The sequence below is a fragment of the Periplaneta americana genome, chromosome 4, assembly GCF_040183065.1.
Source record: "Periplaneta americana isolate PAMFEO1 chromosome 4, P.americana_PAMFEO1_priV1, whole genome shotgun sequence".
Taxonomy (NCBI): domain Eukaryota; kingdom Metazoa; phylum Arthropoda; class Insecta; order Blattodea; family Blattidae; genus Periplaneta; species Periplaneta americana.
The window spans coordinates 30,706,863-30,730,123 of NC_091120.1; the positions used below are offsets into that span (position 1 = coordinate 30,706,863).

The 23,261-nt window shown below is 35.4% G+C and overlaps 1 protein-coding gene across 2 annotated transcripts in view; it reads right to left on the bottom strand.

Moving 5' to 3' along the window:
- Naa15-16 (N-alpha-acetyltransferase 15/16) overlaps positions 1-23,261 on the bottom strand; it is a 288,951-nt gene that overhangs the window by 12,312 nt on the left and 253,378 nt on the right. For both annotated transcript variants that reach the window (XM_069823091.1, XM_069823090.1), the window contains exon 12: positions 2,648-2,841. In XM_069823091.1, coding sequence (XP_069679192.1) covers positions 2,648-2,841 — 194 coding nt within the window. The remainder of the gene's footprint in view (positions 1-2,647; positions 2,842-23,261) is intronic.

Consider the following 23,261-nt stretch of genomic DNA (forward strand, 5'->3'; position numbering starts at 1 on the left):
AAACGAAAAAAAAAAGTTTATTTTAACTTTTAAAATCTTTCTATTATCATTAATAAAACATAAAGAGCCATATTCATAGACATTCTTAGCGCTGGCTACCGGTGGATGATCAGCGAACTAACGTTTTTCGTATTCATAAACCAGTGTTAACAATATGATATGATGTGAATCCTGTACAAGAAATCAGTCGATAGCCGGGGCTAGTTTAGCACGCTCGTAGCGCGGGCTAGCGAAATGTCTATAAATAGCACCCAAAGTGATTACTTCATTTTAACCCTTGTTTTCTACGGTTTTAGTAAATGGCGCTTGGCCCCACTATGGTTCTGAACCCTTCAATTCTTGGTTTGAAATTACACAAACACAAAATGGCTATGATTTGAAATCAATTCCAACGAGACTGTCTTAAATTCTGTACCTTGCATACGATTAAGAGATACATGGAATGAGCTGTGTCCTAACTATTATGTTCCGAAGAAATAATTTATGCATAACTATTTCTACATTTGTTTCGAATTTTGTCAGAGTCCTAGAAGTTCTCAGGCTATCAGAGGTATAGTTGCACTGCCCTTAGTGAGGAGTTGCTAAGTAAACCTAATGTTATAGGATTAGCATCTCTTGTCATTAACATATTACTTCCATGTCGGTTAACCAATGGCATCATGCGCAATCCAGAAAACTGAAGTTCATTTTATTTGGGTCCATATTAAATAATAGATATCGCGGGCTCAGAATGACGAGGTTCTATCTGACATTGTTAGCAAAACTGAGATTTTTGTTGCATTTAATTCTTTAATTCTGCTACTTCATAGCTATCTACCATATAAATTATATGAGCCGTTCAGAGCAAGAGTGGTGTAAGTCAAAAATTAGGAATGAGGGTTAAAGTGAAAATTCTGTAAAATACAGTGCAAAGTAGCAATTAATATTCAATTTATTTAAACTATTAGTAGTCAGCGAATAGCACGAAGGACATATTAATTGCTACTTTGCACTGTATTTTACAGAATTTTTACTTTAAACCTCATTACCCAATTTTGACTTACACTACTTTTGCTCTGAATGGCTCATATGTTGATATCTCAATAATTTTTCGTGATAAAGTTAGTTTGAAAAGGTTCTCATCTGCATTGATTTTATTAACAACCAAACTTTTAAAATGCTCTCCTGAAAAATTTACTAAACACTAAATAGAACCTTGTCATTCTGAACCGTCGAGATATATATATATATATATATATATATATATATATATATATATATATATATATATATATCTTTTATGTGTGTGTTTCGAATAATAGTTCAAGAAAATATACTGTAAACAATAATAGCATTTGTACGAGTAAGATGACAAGGAACTATATTTTGCGAAAAGCATGAAACGTATGAAATAGTACGTATCTTTTTAATTTTTCATTTTTTCTTGCGTTCCAGAATAAAATTGGTACTGATCTGTATGATATAAGAAAGACGCGACATGGATGTGTACTGTAAACCCTAAAGGCCCAAAAGATGATCACAAAGCTACTTAGAACATCCTAAAAACCAGTGGCGTAGCATGAGATTTTGAGCAGGGGAAGCTAATTCAAGTTGTCTTTCATGCAATATGAGAAAACGTATTATAAAAATATAGTCTTAAAATAAATAGTAGTCAATAACAAGTCAGCAGTCGAAGATTGGTTGGAACCTCGTAAGTAACACCAATAAGGCATGACCTCAAATGGTACGTAGTAAAATATGATTTCACGGTTTACACATATCTCTAACAAATAGACACTATGGGCCATATTCATAGATATTCTTAGCGTGGACTTCCGGTGAATGATCAGCGAACTAATGTTTTTCGTGTTCATAAACCAGTGTTAGCGATATAATATGATATGAATCCTGTACAAGTAATCAGTCGATAGCCGGGGCTAGTTTAGTACGTTCGTAGCGCGGGCTAGCGGAATGTCTATGAATAGGACTCCTCATGTATAACATTAGCTCACTCCCTGTCATAGTTAGAGAGATCACAATATTAACGGTCAATAGCTACAGTATTAGTATCATTACGTAAGTATGCATCTGTCTTTTGGTTGTGTCCTTCATTGACAGCAAGGGAGTCGGTCATTTGTTTTTTAGATCACACTTTTGTTCGTATAGAAGTCAGTCTTGATAATAGAATTGTCCTAAAAAAAATTCAAGTAAATTGGTGTCAGGAACTGTTATTTCACTCATTATTTATTATATCAGCCACAGTGCACACTAACACTTCAACTGAACACAACTGACGAAAAGGGATAACTCGGAAACTACTTATTTTCAATGTCAAAGCTAGCTTCTTGCGAGCCTTGCGACCAGGATAGTTAAGTTAGAAAGGGATGGAAAATCTGCGGGGTGGGTTACACAGAAGAATGGAAGCTGGTGTGTGCTGCATCACAAATCATCCTGAGCTGCCGCATCACAATATTTAACGCGTAAATATCAATTCTATTAAAATTAATAAATAATTTTGTCCATAGACTGCAGGTTTATTATGAAATTATTAACTGGGGAAGCTGAGCTTTTTAGCTTACACTGACGCTACGCCACTGCTAAAAACTAAAGAGTGAAGTTTGAGAGCACAACTTAACAGCATACGAGCATATGAAGATTAGGTACACACCCTGGCAAGTTTCTCGGGCACGAGTTCATCCTGCTGAGGGGCGTCAGGCTCAGCGTCACCCTGCTGCCTTGATTTGTTGTGCTGTTCTCGCTTTTCCTGAGCCTGGGCCGCCTGCTGACGCTCCAGTTCGGCCTTCCGGCGGGCCTTACGCTGTTTATTGCGCAGCTTCTTCAACTCTGCCGGGGCAAGATTTTCTGAAACAAAGAGAATTAACTTCCTTAAAATACAAGCCCCTCAATTTGTTAAATTTATTACGATATTTCCTCGATACCTCTGCCATTCAGATTTCTTCTTTAGACCTGATTGTTTTCTATTCAAGTACGACTTACATTCATTTAAATATGTGTTTTCAAATAACGGTACAAAGCACATCATTTGCAGATACACGACACGACAAACTCTACAGGGTGTTCCAAAAACACGGGGCATAATTTCAGGTATGTATTTCCCACATGTAGACAATCAAAATAGTTCATTACAACATGTGTCTGGAAATGCTTCATTTCCGAGTTATGGCCTTCACAACATTGAAATTCACCTTAACGTTTTTCTTTCCGCAGGTCGTTGTCATTACAGAAGATGTTCAAAATGTCCACCTCCTGCTTGAATACGGACCTCACATCGATGTCTCATTGACCTGCGAACACGATCCCAAACTCCAGGAGTATTGCGTATGTCCTCAGAACATGCCACAATTCGATTCCGAAGGGATTCCAAATGAGGCACCGGAGACGAATAAACCAATGATTTTAAATGGGCTCTCCTGGTACAAACGACGAGCCAGCGCAGCATTGCCGTCCGCCTTACCGTACATGAAGTGTATCTCTGTCAGCTCTTGATTTGAATACATGTCGCACAGTCTAACGCCTACACAACACTGAATGTAACCTTCGCCTCGGAATGAACTGTCAGAGTGCCCTCTTAATGTCTCCTTTGACGGCAACGACCTGCGGAAAGAAAAACGTTCCGGTGAATTTCAATGTTGTGAAGGCCATAACTCGGAAATAAAGCATTTCCGGACACATGTTGTAATGAACTATTTTGATTGTCTACATGTGGGAAATACATACCTGAAATTATGCCCCGTATTTTTGAAACACCCTGTATATTTACAAAGTTAATATTTTTATGGAAAAGAAAATATTATTTGACTATCGTTATGCGAGTTATGACATTATCGAGGACATTTTAAATGGCACCTACAGTCTTCTCAATTCTGTAAGATCCTACGACTGCGCAAATTGTTTCTGAATGAACTGACCCTCCTCATAATTAGAGAGTCAGTCAAACTTTTATGGAACCATCTATATGGATTCTAATTCAGTGTACTGAAAAAACTGACGCACCATTATCATTTTTCTTTCTCTTATTAGCTTTCATCGCTTCTTTACTTGTAACATACTGCCATTGTTTGTTTGTTTGTTTGTGTACTTGTTTACTTTTTTCCTTACTCTGTTATCTTTAATCATCTATTTGTTCTTGTATTGTTTTGTATGCTTTGTCTAATGGCAGCCTCTAATTTGAGGAAGCTCTAGTAAATAAATAAAAATAATATCATCTTAAAGGGCTTTTTTTGTATCGCTATGCAATACTTCATTTGTTTTATGCAGAAGTATTATGATTCTGATTACTAAGGTTAACATTTTTTAATTGTTGATACATTTTGTTAGTCTTTGAGTTATGAAAGAGTTTCATTGATAAAATTGACATACAAATATTAACAGAAAGGTAAAGAATTAAATTACTGATGATAGGATTTGGTGACAGAAGAAGCTCATCCAAATCAGCCACGTATTTTTCGGTCAACTGTAAGAACATATTTTAATTTTCTCGCTTTATGTTAAACATATCTCATTATTCTTGCTGTATGTTGACAACAATTAAATTGTTACCGTAGTAACCATAACCATAGTGCTTCTGTATAAAAAATGAAGTATTGCATAGCGAAATAAATAAATAAATAAATAAATAAATAAATAAATAAATAAATAAATAAATAAATAAATAAAAATATTACAGTGTTAGTTAAAATTATTCCCGATGAAGTCATAACTAGCACAAAAACAGTGGCAAAAATATTTTATTTCGATAAAAATATTCCTTCCTAAATAAAGGGTTTAACGTGTCTGAGTGTTTTTGTCCAAAATCCCTTCATTTGATGTTAATTTCAATCAGTGTCGTGTTTACGAGTTCGTTTCGTGAGGGGCTATGCAATAATTTTGTGCAATTTGTTGTATCAGAAAAAAGGGGCTTACAGTCCCTAATTTCGGGGGACGGGGCTAAGTCCGGAAGCCCTCTCCCCTAAATAGGACAATGATTACAATTATGCGTTACTAATGAAAAATCTTATGGTATATTATATTAAATTACAAAGTTTAAAGCGGTAGTATTCGAGAAAAAGCAGAATTAATATTATCTACCCTGTACTTACCGATATGAGTTGCTAGAAATGACATGATATGCGTGTTAGTTTTACTTCAAAATAAAAAAAAAACTACTAGGAAGACCAAAGTACTTGGCAATGTAATATTAATTACTCTAATGAAGGCGACATGCAATGTTTGATTTTTTTTAAGCCGTTTCACGACAAGATCTACGGCGAGCTTATATAAGAGCAGCGGCAGAAAACAGACTGAATTCAATAAATGTTTGCAGATCAATATATAGTACATCACAATATGTCTATCTATGCAGACTATTTCATTAAATGCCCTCTCTCAATATGCTCTTAATTGCGCTAACAAAGAGCAGAAGCTGCGGAAATAATTCTGAATACAAAGGCCACTGACTTGTGGAACACTCGTTGGCTGCAATCATTCCCAATCAGTTTGCCACACCCAACCTGTTCTGCTCGTGGGCGCAACTCCAATTCTGTCATATAAGTAAGAGAAGTAGTGACCTAGTTGTGCAATACTCTCTCATGTCCACTTTAATGTTATGCAGAAGAGTCATTGTCCTAGCGCACATACACCACATGGCTTGAACACGTGGACTTTGGGTACAGCTACCTGGTTAGGTCAACTGGCCAAATGGCCAGCAATGGGACACTTAATATATCATCTATAAATGTAAAGTGTTTCAACGTGCTTCTGGATATGCGGAAAACCACAAAGATATAGCTTAATTCACTGCTGTAATCCAGACTTTTTATTTCAATTTTCCAGAGCCAAATTATTACATTATTTATTTATTTATTTAAATTTAAATATACAGAATAAAGAATATAATTACAAACAAGAGAAATAGAAATAAAATAATGCAATCAATATAAAAAAGGAGATACAGTAGTATTAACAAAATATGAGACCGAATGAGCAGCGCTCGTGTTCGGTCGCAGTTCAGATATAATATTAATAGGCCTATAAGAGAATATAAAATAAAATAGGAAATAAAATTAAAATTACAGTTACAGAAATTATATAATACAATATTAATATAAGAGAAATATAGAAAATAAAAAACTAATAATAATACATAAGTAAAATAAAATAGGAACTAAAATTTAAATTACAGCGGCAATGGAATTATATAATATAACATTAACACTAGAGAAGAATAATATCGTACGTGAAAAGTAGGAATATATATATTTCAAAATTATAGAATACAAATATAATATAGGTAGATTAATTCATACACATAGGCTATAAATTTATTTAATCAAATTGAAGATATTAACACGTTTCTAATTTTCTTGTTATATGTTAGTGGGTTACATGTTAGAAGTTCTGGATGTAATTTAGTTAAAGCATTGTACAACCGAGGGCCAAAATTAATGCTATGCTTTAGACCAGCAGATGTGAGACATTTAGGTTCTACTAATGTTGAATTAATATTTCGTCTTGTGTCATAATTATGTGTCTGTAATACAAACTTATTACGATTTTTATGATAAAATTTTAACAGCGTATACTTATAAATTTGTTCAATATTAAATACATTAAATTCAGAATAAATTAATTTAGTTCGATAATCGAAACGTTTCTTCAAACAAATTTTAATTATTCGTTTTTGTAGTAAATTTAACGGACTAAGATTAATTTTTGTACTTCCACCCCAAACAATTATACCATATTGAATGATAGACTGAATAATGGTCAAATAAACATTTCGTAGAACTCTTAATGGGTAAGTAGCATGGAAGATTAACGAATTTATAAATTGTTTTACGAAGCCTCTTACAAAGATAAGTAATGTGATGAGGCCATTTTAAATTCTGATCAATAATGATACCCAGATATTTGACATACGTCGCTTCTTTCAATGATGGACATTTACAACTTTTGGGATCTAAACAATTTTCACTGTGTATTATTAGTCTATATTCATCGCTAAATTTTAAATTTTGAACACTGGCAGCTGTTAACGAAAAAGGAACTAACGTTTATTAATTCAGCTGTGAGCAGTATGGGATGAAGATAAACGCAAACAAGACAAAGAACATGTTTATCGGAAGAAAAATAAAGAAGGTAAACGTGCGAATTCGAAAGGAGGCAGTGGAACAAGTGGACAGCTTCAAATACTTGGGGTGTAATGTAAGCAGTAACATGAGCTGCTGCCAGGAATCTACGTAAAGATTAATTTTTGGTCCTACAGAATTTGTCTGTCAATGCTGTTTGCTGTGGATTGAACTCCGGCGTAGCTCAGTTGTTAGAGCGCTTGGTACGTAGAACTAAAGACTAGGGTTCGATCTCCGGCGCCGGAGCGAATTTTTCTCTTCTAATAACAATGGTTGCCAGGAAGTTTAAAAGGATAGAAATGGCAAAGGAAGCTTTTCATAAGAAGATGAGCATCTTCTGCGGATCTCTGAAGGAGAAAGGACTAATGCAGAGACTAGTGAAGTGTGGCACTGTACGGGGACAGAAACATGGACATTACGACAAAGTGAAAAGAAACGACTAGTAACATTTGAAATATGTACATAGAGAAAAATGGGTGAAGAAAGAATAATGCTGAAATTCATCAGGAAGAGAATAAGAAATTGGCTGGGACAATGAATAAGAAGGAATTGTCTACTGAAAGATGCACTGGAAGGAATGGTGAACAGAAGAAAAGTTCGGGGCAGAATAAGATATCAGATGATAGACAACATTTAAAAAACAGCTTAAAAGATAATCATCTTAGCATTTCACTCCAATCATACTGACTTAAACTATCACTGTCTACATTGTTACTCCTTCCTTTAGACATGCATCCTGATAGTGCTGTATTTTCAAAATTGTCTCATAATAATCTCTTTCTATTATCTAACATTATTTGAAATATATTAACATTCTATGTATTTTAGCTTAATTCTGCTACATAGTTTGTATTTCAGTGTTTAATTAATAGTTCATAGTATTTTGTTGTTTAATTCGTAAATAACTCTTGTATACATGTAGCTCATATCTAAATCAAATTGTTGAATTCTTTGTAAGTTGATACATATGTATGTATACTTTTTGCTGGTTGAGTGGAAGAGAAGGCCTTACGGCCTTAACTCTGCCAGCCAAAATAAATTATTATTATTATTATTATTATTATTATTATTATTATTATTATTATAACATTAAGATATGTGGATCGTATGCCGAGACTAAGAGAAAGACAGAAAAGATGGAAAAAGATTGGAGAATGCTGGGTTTGTAGTGAAAGACCTGCCCTTGAGCAGAAAACAACGAAAGAATGAATGTAAATTTTCATCACAAGAAGCTACAGAGGCTTCAAAGAGCACAAGTATTACATACGTACCTACGTACATACATACATACATACATACATACATACATACATACATACATATTTACTATTTAACAATGTCTTTGTCCAACCGTTTTCTGTAGCGTTAAAATAGTAGTAGCATTAACAAAACAATGTTGGTTTCTTTTCGTCTACACTTAATTTCTTCATTCAGTTCTCGCAGATTATGCAAATTAAATTTGTTGTCAGACCAGTTCTGTACCCGCTCACACATTGACTCAGAAATTAATTTGTAATTCGTGCCTGCAAGTCATAAGCAACCAGCTACATATAAAAGGATGCTATTAAGGACTGCCATAAAATTACAGTACGAGGATCTTGTTAGGCACTTTTATTTGCAATTGACAATATTTATAGTTTCAAGTACGATATTTGAGACTTTCAAGACAACTGAAGGCCAAGAGAGAAACGAGCAACACAACTTATTACTTTCCTTTTCAGAGCACTACCATTACTCTTGCAAATTGCAGTTTCATGTTATTAATTTCTATATTAACATAAAACGGATTAGTAGTATTTACTATCAGCATCAACATCGGGGTTACAGCTTTTAGCTTGTAGACAATTTTTATAGCTGAAAACTATTTCTGTTCTCAACTTTCTTCTACGAGAAACTTCGCACTTCGACTCAGTATTGCATCCATCAACTGGTTTACCGATGAACAAACTAACCGAATTCCAGGGGAATGCACAAATATTCAACGCCTTTATAAGTTCGAATGTCATTATGAATTACAAATTAATTCTATGATATATTCTACATTAAATTCCAAGGTGAAGACAACTCCTGGTTACTTCCTGATATGCTGCCTTCAATAAATTTACAGTGGGTGGAGCTGCTTTGAGAGCTCGGTCGGCAGAGTACCGGCTTAAGATGACTGCGGACCCGGGTTCGGATGGCGGAGTCCTATTTATGGTGGATAAAGCCAAGGCTCCTGAGGGTGTTTTTCTCGGGATTTCCCGTTTCCCTTCATCATTCCACCGCCGCCATTAACATAATATTTATAATCATTAATTAAACAGTATTCACTAAAACAATGAGGCGTGAGATGTATTTATTGTGAACTGACATACAGATGGTACGCTTTCGGGAGGGGGGGTGGAAGGTCGATCTAATGAGACTCATCGAAACCCTAAACCTATATGGCTAACTACAGATGGCACTATATAGGATGCACCTAAGATGTCATTAATTTCAGAGGGTTACTCTTTGAGATATTTCAAACCAAAAAGTTTAATACAATTTTGTTCGTTTTTGCTTTCTTTTCGAGATAAAAATTGTTTCATATAAAACATTACGGAACGTGTTTTGGGAAAGCCATTGATTTAATTCCCAATATGCTCAGTCAATTTAATAGAGCAGTGTATCATGATAATAAATGATTTAAAGAATTTTAGTTTTGTGCTTTAAATATGCAGAAATCTGATCCGATAAATATATATATATATATATATATATATATATATATATATATATATATATATATTACTTGTTTGTAACACATTAATGTTAGGGGGCAGTTTCACAAACAAATCCATCCATTAAACCCGATTTGTCTATAATAATTTATTTATATTCCTTAATTTAATCATAAATATAGATGGGTTTCCGAGGCGAATATCAGGTAATTTCATTACGAATTCTGGAACTCATCTCGCTGTTACCAATTCCATATACAAGGGAGAGTCATAATTGTTTTATTAATTGAATATGTACAATAAGACTACAAACACTTCATCACTTTTCAACATAGTATAACAGGAACACTTGCATTGAACGTAGTGGGGACTATATTGAAAAGTGATGAAGTGTTTGTAGTCTTATTGTACATATTCAATAAATTAATAAAACAATTATTAAGGTTACTTTTTGACTCTCCCTCGTATGTTTATATTTCCTATTTTGTAAGTTTGCCATATTCAAAGGCAGATTTACCAACAGACTATGTAGGCTAAATTCTAGAGCTGCAAATGTTAGGGGAGGCAACGTTTTGGAGAAAAGTGACTTGTTCGAAATCATTACTCAGTTCGCTGTAAAAAAGTAAAAAGAACGGTTAAAATTCTGTCCCTAAAATAACTCAGAATTCATAAGCCTTGCTCTTTTTTTGTTATTTTACGACATTTTATCAACTGCTTTAGTTATCTAGCGTCTGAGTGAGATGAAGGTGATAATGCCGGCGAAATGAGTCCAGAGTTCAGCACCAAACGTTATACAGCATTTGCTCTTAATGGGTTGAGGGAAAACCCCGGAAAAACCTCAACTAGGTAACTTGTCCCAACCAGGATTTGAACCCGGGCCCGCTCGTTTCAAGGCCAGGCTAACCTAGCCTCGCTTTAAGTACATATTTGGTAGATTTTAGATCCACCTTTCTTTCTTATACATGGTGGTTAGATAATGGAGTAGTTGATAAGGTGTCGTTAAACTAATCTATTAAAACATTCGCATTTTAAACGAATAAAACATTTTTTCTCAATTGACTTTCTTTGTGAGACACACTGTAGTCTGGCTACAGCAAAGTTGCTTAATACGTGTGCACAGCGTCAAATAATGTTTCATACGTAACGAGGGACAAGCTATACGTGACCTAGTCATCAAATCATTTGTTATAACGCGGGATTAAAAAACAGACAAAACAAAAGTTGTATTCTAAGTATTAACTACATTAAAAGTCTGTAATCATTTCGACAAACAGCCTGCAGTGAAATATGCATTGTGCTTCTTGTTTAGTAGGTAACAGAATGAAGATGTCCAAGGTCTACTTCTAATAATGATCATGCATTTCTTTGCATCGAAGGTCTCTAGAAAAGTGATCTCCACAAATTTACAGTGTAAAGTGTCACGTGCAACCTACAACATTTCTGTCATCAGCCTTGGAACACGTGCTGACGTTATTAAATTTAAGCAAAATATTAGCTAATTCCAAGCATGTTGAACAGCACTAAAAGCAAAGTTGCACAATGGTCATTTGTATGGCGTCACTTGATGAGAAAATTATATAGAGGGAGATGAAAGGGTTCTGAGCAACTTCTGCACATCATCAGCTAAATTTAAAAACAGAACTGGAAGTTATTTAGTGCTGAAATAAGTTTTGTGCGAGATCGTGCGTATTTGCTTGGCTTCCGCACAAAACCAATCCGCGGAAAGTCTAAAATTCCACATTCAGTATTCCCAACCTAACACACATAACAATTTCCCTCTTCTTACCGCTTAAGTGACATATTGATTTTACTGCTTTAGGCTTTTAACATATTATTTTTAGAGACGTTCAATATAGTAATAATTATAAATTAGAAACTTACCACTGCAATTTCACCTAAATTGCACTGTTAATTATTTTTTTTTAATATTTGCAAAAATTAAGTAAACTCTACAACTCCACTAAAGTTACTGCATTCGTGATGCAAGTAACATTAAGGAAGCCGTGGAAAAATCTACAAGATTCCAGACTCATCATAGACTGGGGGAAAAAAAAGACAGACGTATATCACGGCCTGCTGGAGTATAGTAAACACAGAAAAAATTTTAAAGCAACAATGTTGAAGATAGATATTTTTGTTTTGCAAATTTGCCGTCATTGAACAGAAGCCAAGATGGAGATTTCATTGCAAGTAATTAGAAATTCCTCTTTCAGGTATGTAATAAACGATCTTCGCACAAAATAATGTACGATACACGAGCGGTATGTTTTCTTTCAATTCTCAACTACGTTTCGCTTTTTCAATCTTTTCCTCGAACATGAAAACTTCAACATACCGCTCTTGTAACGCATATTACTATTGTGTAGAGGAGTGAAACAAGGCAATATATTCAAAGGTGAAACTCGGTCTTTCCAGTACTCTTGATGTATAGGCCTACACATATACGGCACTAATAGTTCAAGAGTGAAACAGTTGTTAAATTCACATCTGGACATCAAGAGGACAAGACTTCAACACATATGTAGCTCTTAAAGGTCAATAAAGCACTGTAATAAGTAAAGAAAAATACTGCAAATATCACAGAACCAATTAAGAGCATTTGTATGCACTGACGACATTAGAAAGAATGTCATACGCGACATCTGTGATTCTGTGTTACACTTATAGAAATACCACCTAGTACATACGTAATTTATAGTGGTGAAATTATGATAGGCCAAATGTATAGAAACGATATTAAATAAGATCACTACAACCATTAGAAGAAATAGCTTTTACCATACACGGTAGTCTTTGTTAGAAAGTTGGACACCACACGGAACTAAGAAAGGTCTCTGATATTGTGGTATCAGATTAAAATAAGATGGCTTTTCAATCGCAGATATATTATGTGCCTGATCGAACAATAGTCAACAAGCGACTAAGGCTTTGTAAAAACTCGGAAGCACGCCATTATGGTTGTCAGAAACTCAGTATCAAGGAACTGATCAAAGCTCGGATTATATGGTCAAGAGAAACTACACATCTCTGGTTTGTTCTCATTTCCTTTACTTCTATTGTTAATGAGTTGCATATTTTCTATTTTACAACTGTCGCTCATATACATCATCTATAATTAATCGGGGATTGCAGAAACAGCATGTCATGAAAACTAAATTTTTCAGTAGACACAAAAAACGGTATTACTGGTGGTAGATCACATCATTGGTTATAGTACTGGTTTCTTCAGACAGAAGCCTAATGTGTCGTTTTATATCAAATTTATTGGAATCTAAGTGAATTTTTAATGAAATAAATCAATATATTGGTTGCTTGACGGTTGTCAGCCCACTTTGAGGTCTGTGGATATAGAGGGAAAAATTGGATCGGTGTCGGTTAGAGTTCCCGAGTAGCTCAGTGGTAGAGCGTTGGTACGTTAAACCAAAGGTCCCGGGTTCGATACCCGGCTCCGGAACAATTTTTCCCTCGAAATTATTCAAATCAACTTTACAGGGAGTTATACCTGAAATCTTGATTTGCATAATACACGTCACTGTTTGTTAACAGAAAACCACAATTTAAGTCACACGGAGTTAGTGTGCACTCGAAGTTGGTTGCTTGACGGTTGTCAGCCCACTTTGAGGTCTGTGGATATAGAGGGAAAAATTGGATCGGTGTCGGTTAGAGTTCCCGAGTAGCTCAGTGGTAGAGCGTTGGTACGTTAAACCAAAGGTCCCGGGTTCGATACCCGGCTCCGGAACAATTTTTCCCTCGAAATTATTCAAATCAACTTTACAGGGAGTTATACCTGAAATCTTGATTTGCAATATATATTAACTTGACATGTGCTGTTTCTGCAAGGAATCAAAATTGTAGTATAATAATTTCAGTTCAACTAAAGTTTATTTGTCAAATTAAGGATATAATATATGCATAGGCCTACTGTGTACTTAATACATAAGTTCAGCACATAATGAACTTATTTTTCCACAATAGTCCACTGAAGAATATTATTGCAAAATTCTTCTATATTCATGTGGTATGTAACGCATTAGTTTGCGTATATCGTCAAGCTTCTCTCTTTGAATTGGCACGAATTTGTCTGTATATGCAAATGAAGAAGGTAAATATGGTATTCTCCTTTGTACTTACAGGCTAACATTCTCATGGGGGCAGATAAAAAATTAATCTTTTTTCTTCCATAATTTTAATAATGTCAAAAGAAGTGCTGACACAAATTTTGGCCACTCGAACGCAATTACGAAGGCCGTAAAAATAAGTTTCCCTGGGGCCGTTTACAGAAAGAGAACAAAATTTCATGGAAAGTTTTATTGGAATACATATAGCAAGTGTTGAGTTATTTTTAACGTATTCGCCACCAGAATTGAGACATTTGTCATTCAGTGGGCTCAATTTTTGTATTCTTGTGTCGTAGATGTCTGCTGTCTGGAATCGAAACCAATGTATCGGCACATGTCTTTGACATAAGTTGTTTCTGCGCGCTTCCAGGATTTCACAGGTCTCCAAATGTGAGACGGCTACACTGACATACGTGGTTTCTGCATGGAATGATAGTCCTATATCAACAGTCCATAAAACTCGAATAAACTCATTTCGCCACAAATAGTAATAGTATTAGTAGTATTTATTTATTTATTCATTTCGCCACAAATAGTAATAGTATTAGTATATCGGATTTAGTAGAGATAAGGCCGTCAGGCCTTCTCTGCCCCTCTACCAGGAGATTCCAACTATAATATGAACAATAAAATTACAACTAGTATTAAATTTACAATTACAAATAAAATTACAATTAGTATTAAATTTACAATTACAATAAAAATGAAAGCACGAAAAGATTACCTGACTAATTAAAGCTAGATAATTTATCATAGAAAAACAAAGAATATTTTATATTTACTGAATTACAAATTAAACGTAGAATAACAAAATTGTATAGTGATGAAATTACTGGATATTGAAATATTTTGTGATAGATTAAGGAAACTATTTACAAGAAATCAATTACTGACCAAGTGCCTAGTAAGTTTGCGTTTGAATTCAATTTTATTTCGACAGTCCCTGATGCTAGCAGGTAGCGAATTCCAGAGTCTTGGCAGGGCTATTGTGAAAGAGGATGAGTATGAGGAGGTGCGATGGGAAGGTATAATGTGCAAATAGTTACATGTGCTGTTTCTGCAATCCCTGATTCAATTGTAAGTTAAATTTTATTGTTAATTTATATTTATGTGAATTAGGTACTTTTATGGGCATTTAGTCTATGTAGGCTAATACAAATAAATAAATAAATAAATAAATAAATAAATAAATAAATAAATAAATAAATAAATAAATAAATAAATACGTGGGAGAGAAATGACCAACAAATTTTGCCTGGAGCCCTCTATCAGGAACATGGCTCATTTAAGTGCCGTAATCTACTAAACGGGACCCACAGCTTTACTTTCCTCCCGGATGAAGCCATGATTATAATAATAATGGTGGTGGTGGTGATGATGACGACAAAATGTTAATTACTTAAAACTCAGTTCTCGGTGCAATAAGTGGCCGAATACCGCAACAATGGATCTAGAAATATGAAAGTGTCTTTATCTGTAGTGCTGCAGGGGACAACAATTCCTCTCCGCCTGCAACGACATTAGGGCAAGGTATCTGCAGTCCGTGGTGAGAGTTCAGCGGAAGACTGGCAGGAAATGACGTAATGGAACTGGCTAGTCCAGGCTGCCCCAAGTCAACATCTTCCGCTGCCCGGGGCTATAGGTCTCGATATCCGGCCACGGCCGTCGTCACGCTGTTTCCAAAATTCTCTGCTACACGGGAAAGTTGGAGCAAAGCAAATTCTGCTCTCGTGTCAGAGGAATTAAACACTTTCATTCATATCTGAGGACCCTGTCGTGCATGAATGCTGTAATTTCACGTTCCATGGTCTGCACGGGTTTATTACAAGTGTTGCAGTGTCATTTGAGCTGAAAGGAATCGGTACCTATTACGTCCGTCATGAAGTGCTCTCTGGAAAGAAAGTGACCTCCGGAAGTACGGACATGAATTCTGAGCGGCCGGCGGAACATTTATTTCGGTCACATCTTCTGGACAAAGCCAATATTCTATTCTATAGGAGGTGATTTCACGACACTTGCAACACAGTGAGATCGATCCAGTCTAAATGGCCTTTCACAAACCGGACCGTTCAATAGACACTGCACGTGTTCTTGTATCTCAAAGAGCCTTTTCCCAGTTCAGATATCGGATTGAGGAAGGTTATTCCAGGCGAAATGCATATACTGTATATTGTTTGTTATGGAGAATTGGAAGGATTGTATCCATTTACTTTATTTGAATACATTTATTGTTTTGTTGTTCAGTTAACTGTCCTAAGACAGATTTGAACCTCATAAATGACACCAATAAGGATAGGGTTGTCAGTTCCTTTCCCCCTCCATTTCATACATCGCTGACTAGTAACATATGATATGATATGATATATTTAATGTCAACAATTATAGTCGTGTAATGTGTACAGTTTCATGCAGTTTAAGTTAAACATCTTCCAAAATATGTGCATACACATATTTACATAGTACTACAATTCTGTTGTTCACTTTATACTTTAATAAGAGCAATATTATTATTATTATTATTATTATTATTATTATTATGATTATGCCTATATGTTTGTACACCATAATGTGAGGTTTACCTATACATACAACTGTTTGAAGTTATGCCCAAGCTTTGAAATTGTTGCTGAAGAAGGAAATTTGAACTCGCAATATAAACGAATCCCACGTGCTCTATTTGCAAGATTTCGCAACGTCAACTTCCGGGATCGACTCTGACTGGCCAACGTTAAGTTCTGTCATGTGACATGTCAAAACTAACAATGGTGAAACGAAAACGACTACAGAAACCGAAATATTCTAAATAAGCCTGTCACACAGTAACTTTATTCAATACAAATTCCACAAGACTTAAAAGGGATCAAACTCAAGTTCTTCTCAGTAGAAGCTACAGAAAGCTCGAAATCTGTAATCCATAATTTGATCGCATGTGCGCTAGGCACAGGATCATGACGTCCGATATTGACATGTGTACGGAAATCTCGTCTAGCAGCCTCGTCACTGTCGTTTTTGTAAAAAGCTTTGATTGCATATGCAAGTTGTGCACCGTTCCGATGTTCCATGGCGACTGATCATGTAACGCTGAATAAAAGGCATAGTTTCGGTAACATAACAGATAACAGTAGGCCCATCTCCTATCGCCTACAATATTTCTGTAGCGCGTACTTTAAAATCGCCCGTTTCCCTGGTGAACACTGTAAGTGCAATGACATCATTTATTCATAAATGTCGTTTCGAGAAAACAGATGAAGGAACATACGAAAACTATGCAATTCTTCATCTACTGTAGGTCTACGCTCTACTCCACATGACAGTAAATAAACTTCCCCAACATACAGTACTTACTTACAAATGGCTTTTAAGGAATCCGGAGGTTCATTTCCGCCCCCACATAAGCCCGCTATCGGTCCCTATCCTGAGCAACATTAATCTAGTCTCTACCATCATATCCCACCTCCCTCAAATACATTTTTTAATTGGTTATTTAACGACGCTGTATCAACTACTAGGTTATTTAGCGTCGATGAGATTGGTGATAGCGAGATGATATTTGGCGACATGAGGCCGAGGATTCGCCGAAAAATCAAAAGAGAATTGGGAGGACAAATTTAAAAGGTACGCAAAACGCGTCCTTGCAAGGGGTTGGGGGCTGTACAAAACTAAGTATGTGAGCTCCAAGCCTGTTGGCCACTAGTCTCACTCCGGGTTACGCTGCTCCACTGAAGGAGCTCTAGAAAATGTTGAAGGGGAAGCCGAAATTGGACGTAACCTCTTAGGAACCACATACGCGAGAGGGACTGAGATTTGATCAAGTGATCACGGAACGGGGCGAGGAGGAGATGGCTGGTGTTTGCCGTTAGGGTGGCAAGACGCTGTCATCTGTAGTTCGATGACAAAGCATGTGAAGGCCGTCGGAAGAAGCGCCGTGAAATCTAAGGATTCGCCATAGATTAGCTTGCATTCACATTACGGTTGGGGAAAACCTCGGAAAAAACCCAACCAGGTAATCAGCTCAAGCGGGGATCGAACCCGCGCCCGAACGCAACTTCAGACCGGCAGGCAAGCGCCTTAACCGACTGAGCCATGCCGGTGGCTCCTCAAATACATTTTAATATTATCCTCCCATCTACGTCTCGGCTTCCCCAAAGATCGTTTTCCCTCAGGTCTTCCAACCAATATTCTGTATGCATTTCTGGTTTCACCCATACGTGCTACAACCCCTGCCCATCTCAAACGTCTGGATTTAATGCTCCTAATTATGTCAGGTGAAGAATACAATGCGTGCAGTTCTGCGTTGTGTAACTTTCTCCATTCTCCTGTAACTTCATCCCTCATAGCCCCAGATACTTCCCTAAGCACCTTATTCTCGAATACCCTTAACTTCAGTTTCTCTCTCAAAGTGAGAGTCCTAGTTTCACAACCATACAGAACAACCGATAACATAACTATTTTACAAATTCTAACTTTCAGCTTTTTTGAAAGCAAACTAGATGACAAAAGCTTCCCAACCGAATAACAGGCATTTCCCATATTTATTCTGCGTTTAATTTCCTCTCGAGTATAATTTATATTTGAAGAGTCCACTGCAAGAATGATGTATGTCACTTTCTTGTCGAAAATGAACCAGACTGTCAATGCATAGCTTAAGACACATAAAATGCACATAGAGAGTTATATGACATTAACACTGATAGTCATTGTCCAGTAATGATCGGAAAATCTCAGTTAAGCTTTGAGCGCTAAGCATTTCAAACTTTCAATTGCGTCTCCTGCAAAATGTGTTCCAAATGACATCCATCATTCTTGCAGTGGATTCTTCATTTCTTATTGTTGCTCCAAGGTATTATAATTTTTTCCATCTTTTCAAAGGATAAATTTCCAATTTTTATATTTCCATTTCGTGCTCCCCAACATTCAGTACTTATAGAAATGACATCATTTATTTATAAATGCTGTTTCCAGAAAACGATGAGAGGAACGAAAGAAAACTATGACATTCTTGATCTACACTATGAGATACCCACTGTTCGCTCAATTTGAAGACGGAGGCAAGTTACATGTAGGCCTATAGTATTTTAAAATGAACAATATTTGTGCCAAAACAGGTTGGAATATTCATAAGAGCAAAAGAAGGTTAGGAGCACGTTTACGACTTTCTTTTTTGCGGAAACAATTCTCACATAGGCCTACCTACACATTCAGTGCAAAGGTCTTGGAATTGATTGCGCAATTTAACTTTCAGTTTGTAGTTCACCTGATGATTTCTTAATGGGCAGACAGGAAGAGAGGGTTATTAGTCCTGCAGCGTTATGAATGCAAGACGAGCACTTGAGCAGCGAGAGGAGTCATTTGCTCGAGTGAGTGAAGATTAATGCAGGGGTTCGCAAAGTCAAAGCAGGGGTGTACGAACAAGTCACGCATTATACAGCATTCTCATTCCTCTCTCCTAAGTACATTGTAAGTGTTACTTACAATTGAGAATGTTTGATAGAATAGGTGGGCTGTCAAATCCTTTTTTAATTTTCAATTCCAGTTTTCACATGCTAAGGAAGGCTAGATACTTTCCACAATGCCAAGAAAAATGATATGTGATTACACTGGTCTACAGTGATTTTGCTACTGAACAAAAACAAGTGTACCAACCCTAATTTGAGTGTGCTGATTACAGATCTGAAGTCCGTTTTTTTCTATCACGTCACAATTTTAAAATAATAAAATTTTAATTTTTACATTTTTAATACATTTAGAGCCATTTTATTTATTTTACTGTGATTTTGCTACTGAACAAAAACAAGTGTATCAATCCTAATTTGAGTGTGCTGATTACAGATCTGAAATCCGCTTTTTTCCATCGCATCACAATTTTAAAATAATAAAATTTTAATTTTTACATTTTTAATACATTTAGATCCATTTTATTTATTTTATTGTGATTTTGCTACTGAACAAAACAAGTGTACCAACCTAATTTGAGTGTGCTGATTACAGATCTGAAGTCCGTTTTTTTCTATCACGTCACAATTTTAAAATAATAAAATTTTAATTTTTACATTTTTAATACATTTAGAGCCATTTTATTTATTTTACTGTGATTTTGCTACTGAACAAAAACAAGTGTATCAATCCTAATTTGAGTGTGCTGATTACAGATCTGAAATCCGCTTTTTTTCCATCGCATCACAATTTTAAAATAATAAAATTTTAATTTTTACATTTTTAATACATTTAGATCCATTTTATTTATTTTATTGTAATTTTGCTACTGACCAAAACAAGTGTACCAACCTAATTTGAGTGTGCTGATTACAGATCTGAAGACCGTTTTTTTTCTATCACGTCACAATTTTAAAATAATAAAATTTTAATTTTTACATTTTTAATACATTTAGATCCATTTTATTTATTTTATTGTGATTTTGCTACTGAACAAAAACAAGTGTACCAACCTAATTTGAGTGTGCTGATTACAGATCTGAAGTCCGTTTTTTCTATCACGTCACAATTTTAAAATAATAAAACTTTAATTTTAAATGTTTACATTTTCTTTAATACATTTAAATCCATTTTATTTATTTTACTGTGATTTTGCTACTGAACAAAAACAAGTGTATCAATCCTAATTTGAGTGTGCTGATTTCAGATCTGAAATCCGCTTTTTTCTATCGCATCACAATTTTAAAATAATAAAATTTTAATTTTTACAAATTTTAATACATTTAGATCCATTTTATTTATTTTATTGTGATTTTGCTACTGAACAAAAACAAGTGTACCAACCTAATTTGAGTGTGCTGATTACAGATCTGAAGTCCGTTTAACAAGTGTATCAATCCTAATTTGAGTGTGCTGATTACAGATCTGAAATCCGTTTAACAAGTGTATCAATCCTAATTTGAGTGTGCTGATTACAGATCTGAAGTCCGTTTAACAAGTGTATCAATCCTAATTTGAGTGTGCTGATTACAGATCTGAAATCCGTTTAACAAGTGTATCAATCCTAATTTGAGTGTGCTGATTACAGATCTGAAGTCCGTTTAACAAGTGTATCAATCCTAATTTGAGTGTGCTGATTACAGATCTGAAGTCCGTTTAACAAGTGTATCAATCCTAATTTGAGTGTGCTGATTACAGATCTGAAGTCCGTTTAACAAGTGTATCAATCCTAATTTGAGTGTGCTGATTACAGATCTGAAGTCCGTTTAACAAGTGTATCAATCCTAATTTGAGTGTGCTGATTACAGATCTGAAGTCCGTTTAACAAGTGTATCAATCCTAATTTGAGTGTGCTGATTACAGATCTGAAGTCCGTTTAACAAGTGTATCAATCCTAATTTGAGTGTGCTGATTACAGATCTGAAGTCCGTTTAACAAGTGTATCAATCCTAATTTGAGTGTGCTGATTACAGATCTGAAGTCCGTTTAACAAGTGTATCAATCCTAATTTGAGTGTGCTGATTACAGATCTGAAGTCCGTTTAACAAGTGTATCAATCCTAATTTGAGTGTGCTGATTACAGATCTGAAGTCCGTTTAACAAGTGTATCAATCCTAATTTGAGTGTGCTGATTACAGATCTGAAGTCCGTTTAACAAGTGTATCAATCCTAATTTGAGTGTGCTGATTACAGATCTGAAGTCCGTTTAACAAGTGTATCAATCCTAATTTGAGTGTGCTGATTACAGATCTGAAGTCCGTTTAACAAGTGTATCAATCCTAATTTGAGTGTGCTGATTACAGATCTGAAGTCCGTTTAACAAGTGTATCAATCCTAATTTGAGTGTGCTGATTACAGATCTGAAGTCCGTTTAACAAGTGTATCAATCCTAATTTGAGTGTGCTGATTACAGATCTGAAGTCCGTTTAACAAGTGTATCAATCCTAATTTGAGTGTGCTGATTACAGATCTGAAGTCCGTTTAACAAGTGTATCAATCCTAATTTGAGTGTGCTGATTACAGATCTGAAGTCCGTTTAACAAGTGTATCAATCCTAATTTGAGTGTGCTGATTACAGATCTGAAGTCCGTTTAACAAGTGTATCAATCCTAATTTGAGTGTGCTGATTACAGATCTGAAGTCCGTTTAACAAGTGTATCAATCCTAATTTGAGTGTGCTGATTACAGATCTGAAGTCCGTTTAACAAGTGTATCAATCCTAATTTGAGTGTGCTGATTACAGATCTGAAGTCCGTTTAACAAGTGTATCAATCCTAATTTGAGTGTGCTGATTACAGATCTGAAGTCCGTTTAACAAGTGTATCAATCCTAATTTGAGTGTGCTGATTACAGATCTGAAGTCCGTTTAACAAGTGTATCAATCCTAATTTGAGTGTGCTGATTACAGATCTGAAGTCCGTTTAACAAGTGTATCAATCCTAATTTGAGTGTGCTGATTACAGATCTGAAGTCCGTTTAACAAGTGTATCAATCCTAATTTGAGTGTGCTGATTACAGATCTGAAGTCCGTTTAACAAGTGTATCAATCCTAATTTGAGTGTGCTGATTACAGATCTGAAGTCCGTTTAACAAGTGTATCAATCCTAATTTGAGTGTGCTGATTACAGATCTGAAGTCCGTTTAACAAGTGTATCAATCCTAATTTGAGTGTGCTGATTACAGATCTGAAGTCCGTTTAACAAGTGTATCAATCCTAATTTGAGTGTGCTGATTACAGATCTGAAGTCCGTTTAACAAGTGTATCAATCCTAATTTGAGTGTGATGATTACAGATCTGAAGTCCGTTTAACAAGTGTATCAATCCTAATTTGAGTGTGCTGATTACAGATCTGAAGTCCGTTTAACAAGTGTATCAATCCTAATTTGAGTGTGCTGATTATAGATCTGAAGTCCGTTTTTCTAGTACGTCACAATTTTCAAATAATATTTAAAAATTTTAATTATGATATGTGACACTACGTTCAAGTCAAATCTAAGTGCTCTTGAACTCGAAGCTTGGGACACATTTGTAGAGTGTCAAGTAGGTTTTCACACATCGACTTTTTTCCATCAAATCTCGGCGCTGTAAGTGCCGAACATGGTGAGAGGTTCCGTCAGGACATATCAACGATGAAATCCTGGTACCAGGGTCAATACGGTCAGACCATGATGGGTGATTTCTGCTGGTTCCTATAGCGATCAACTACATCCAACATAAGCGGAAAAGCAAAGGTCTCAAGCACTTCTAACACAGTTTTCGGTACTTACTACATATTGTAAGTGTATATCTTCTTATAAATGTATTTATAATAATGTAATATAACAATTTAGAAAGAATATATAAACTAAGCTTAATTTTAATTCATATCTCTGACTTTACGGTACAGGTATGTACTGAATAGTAA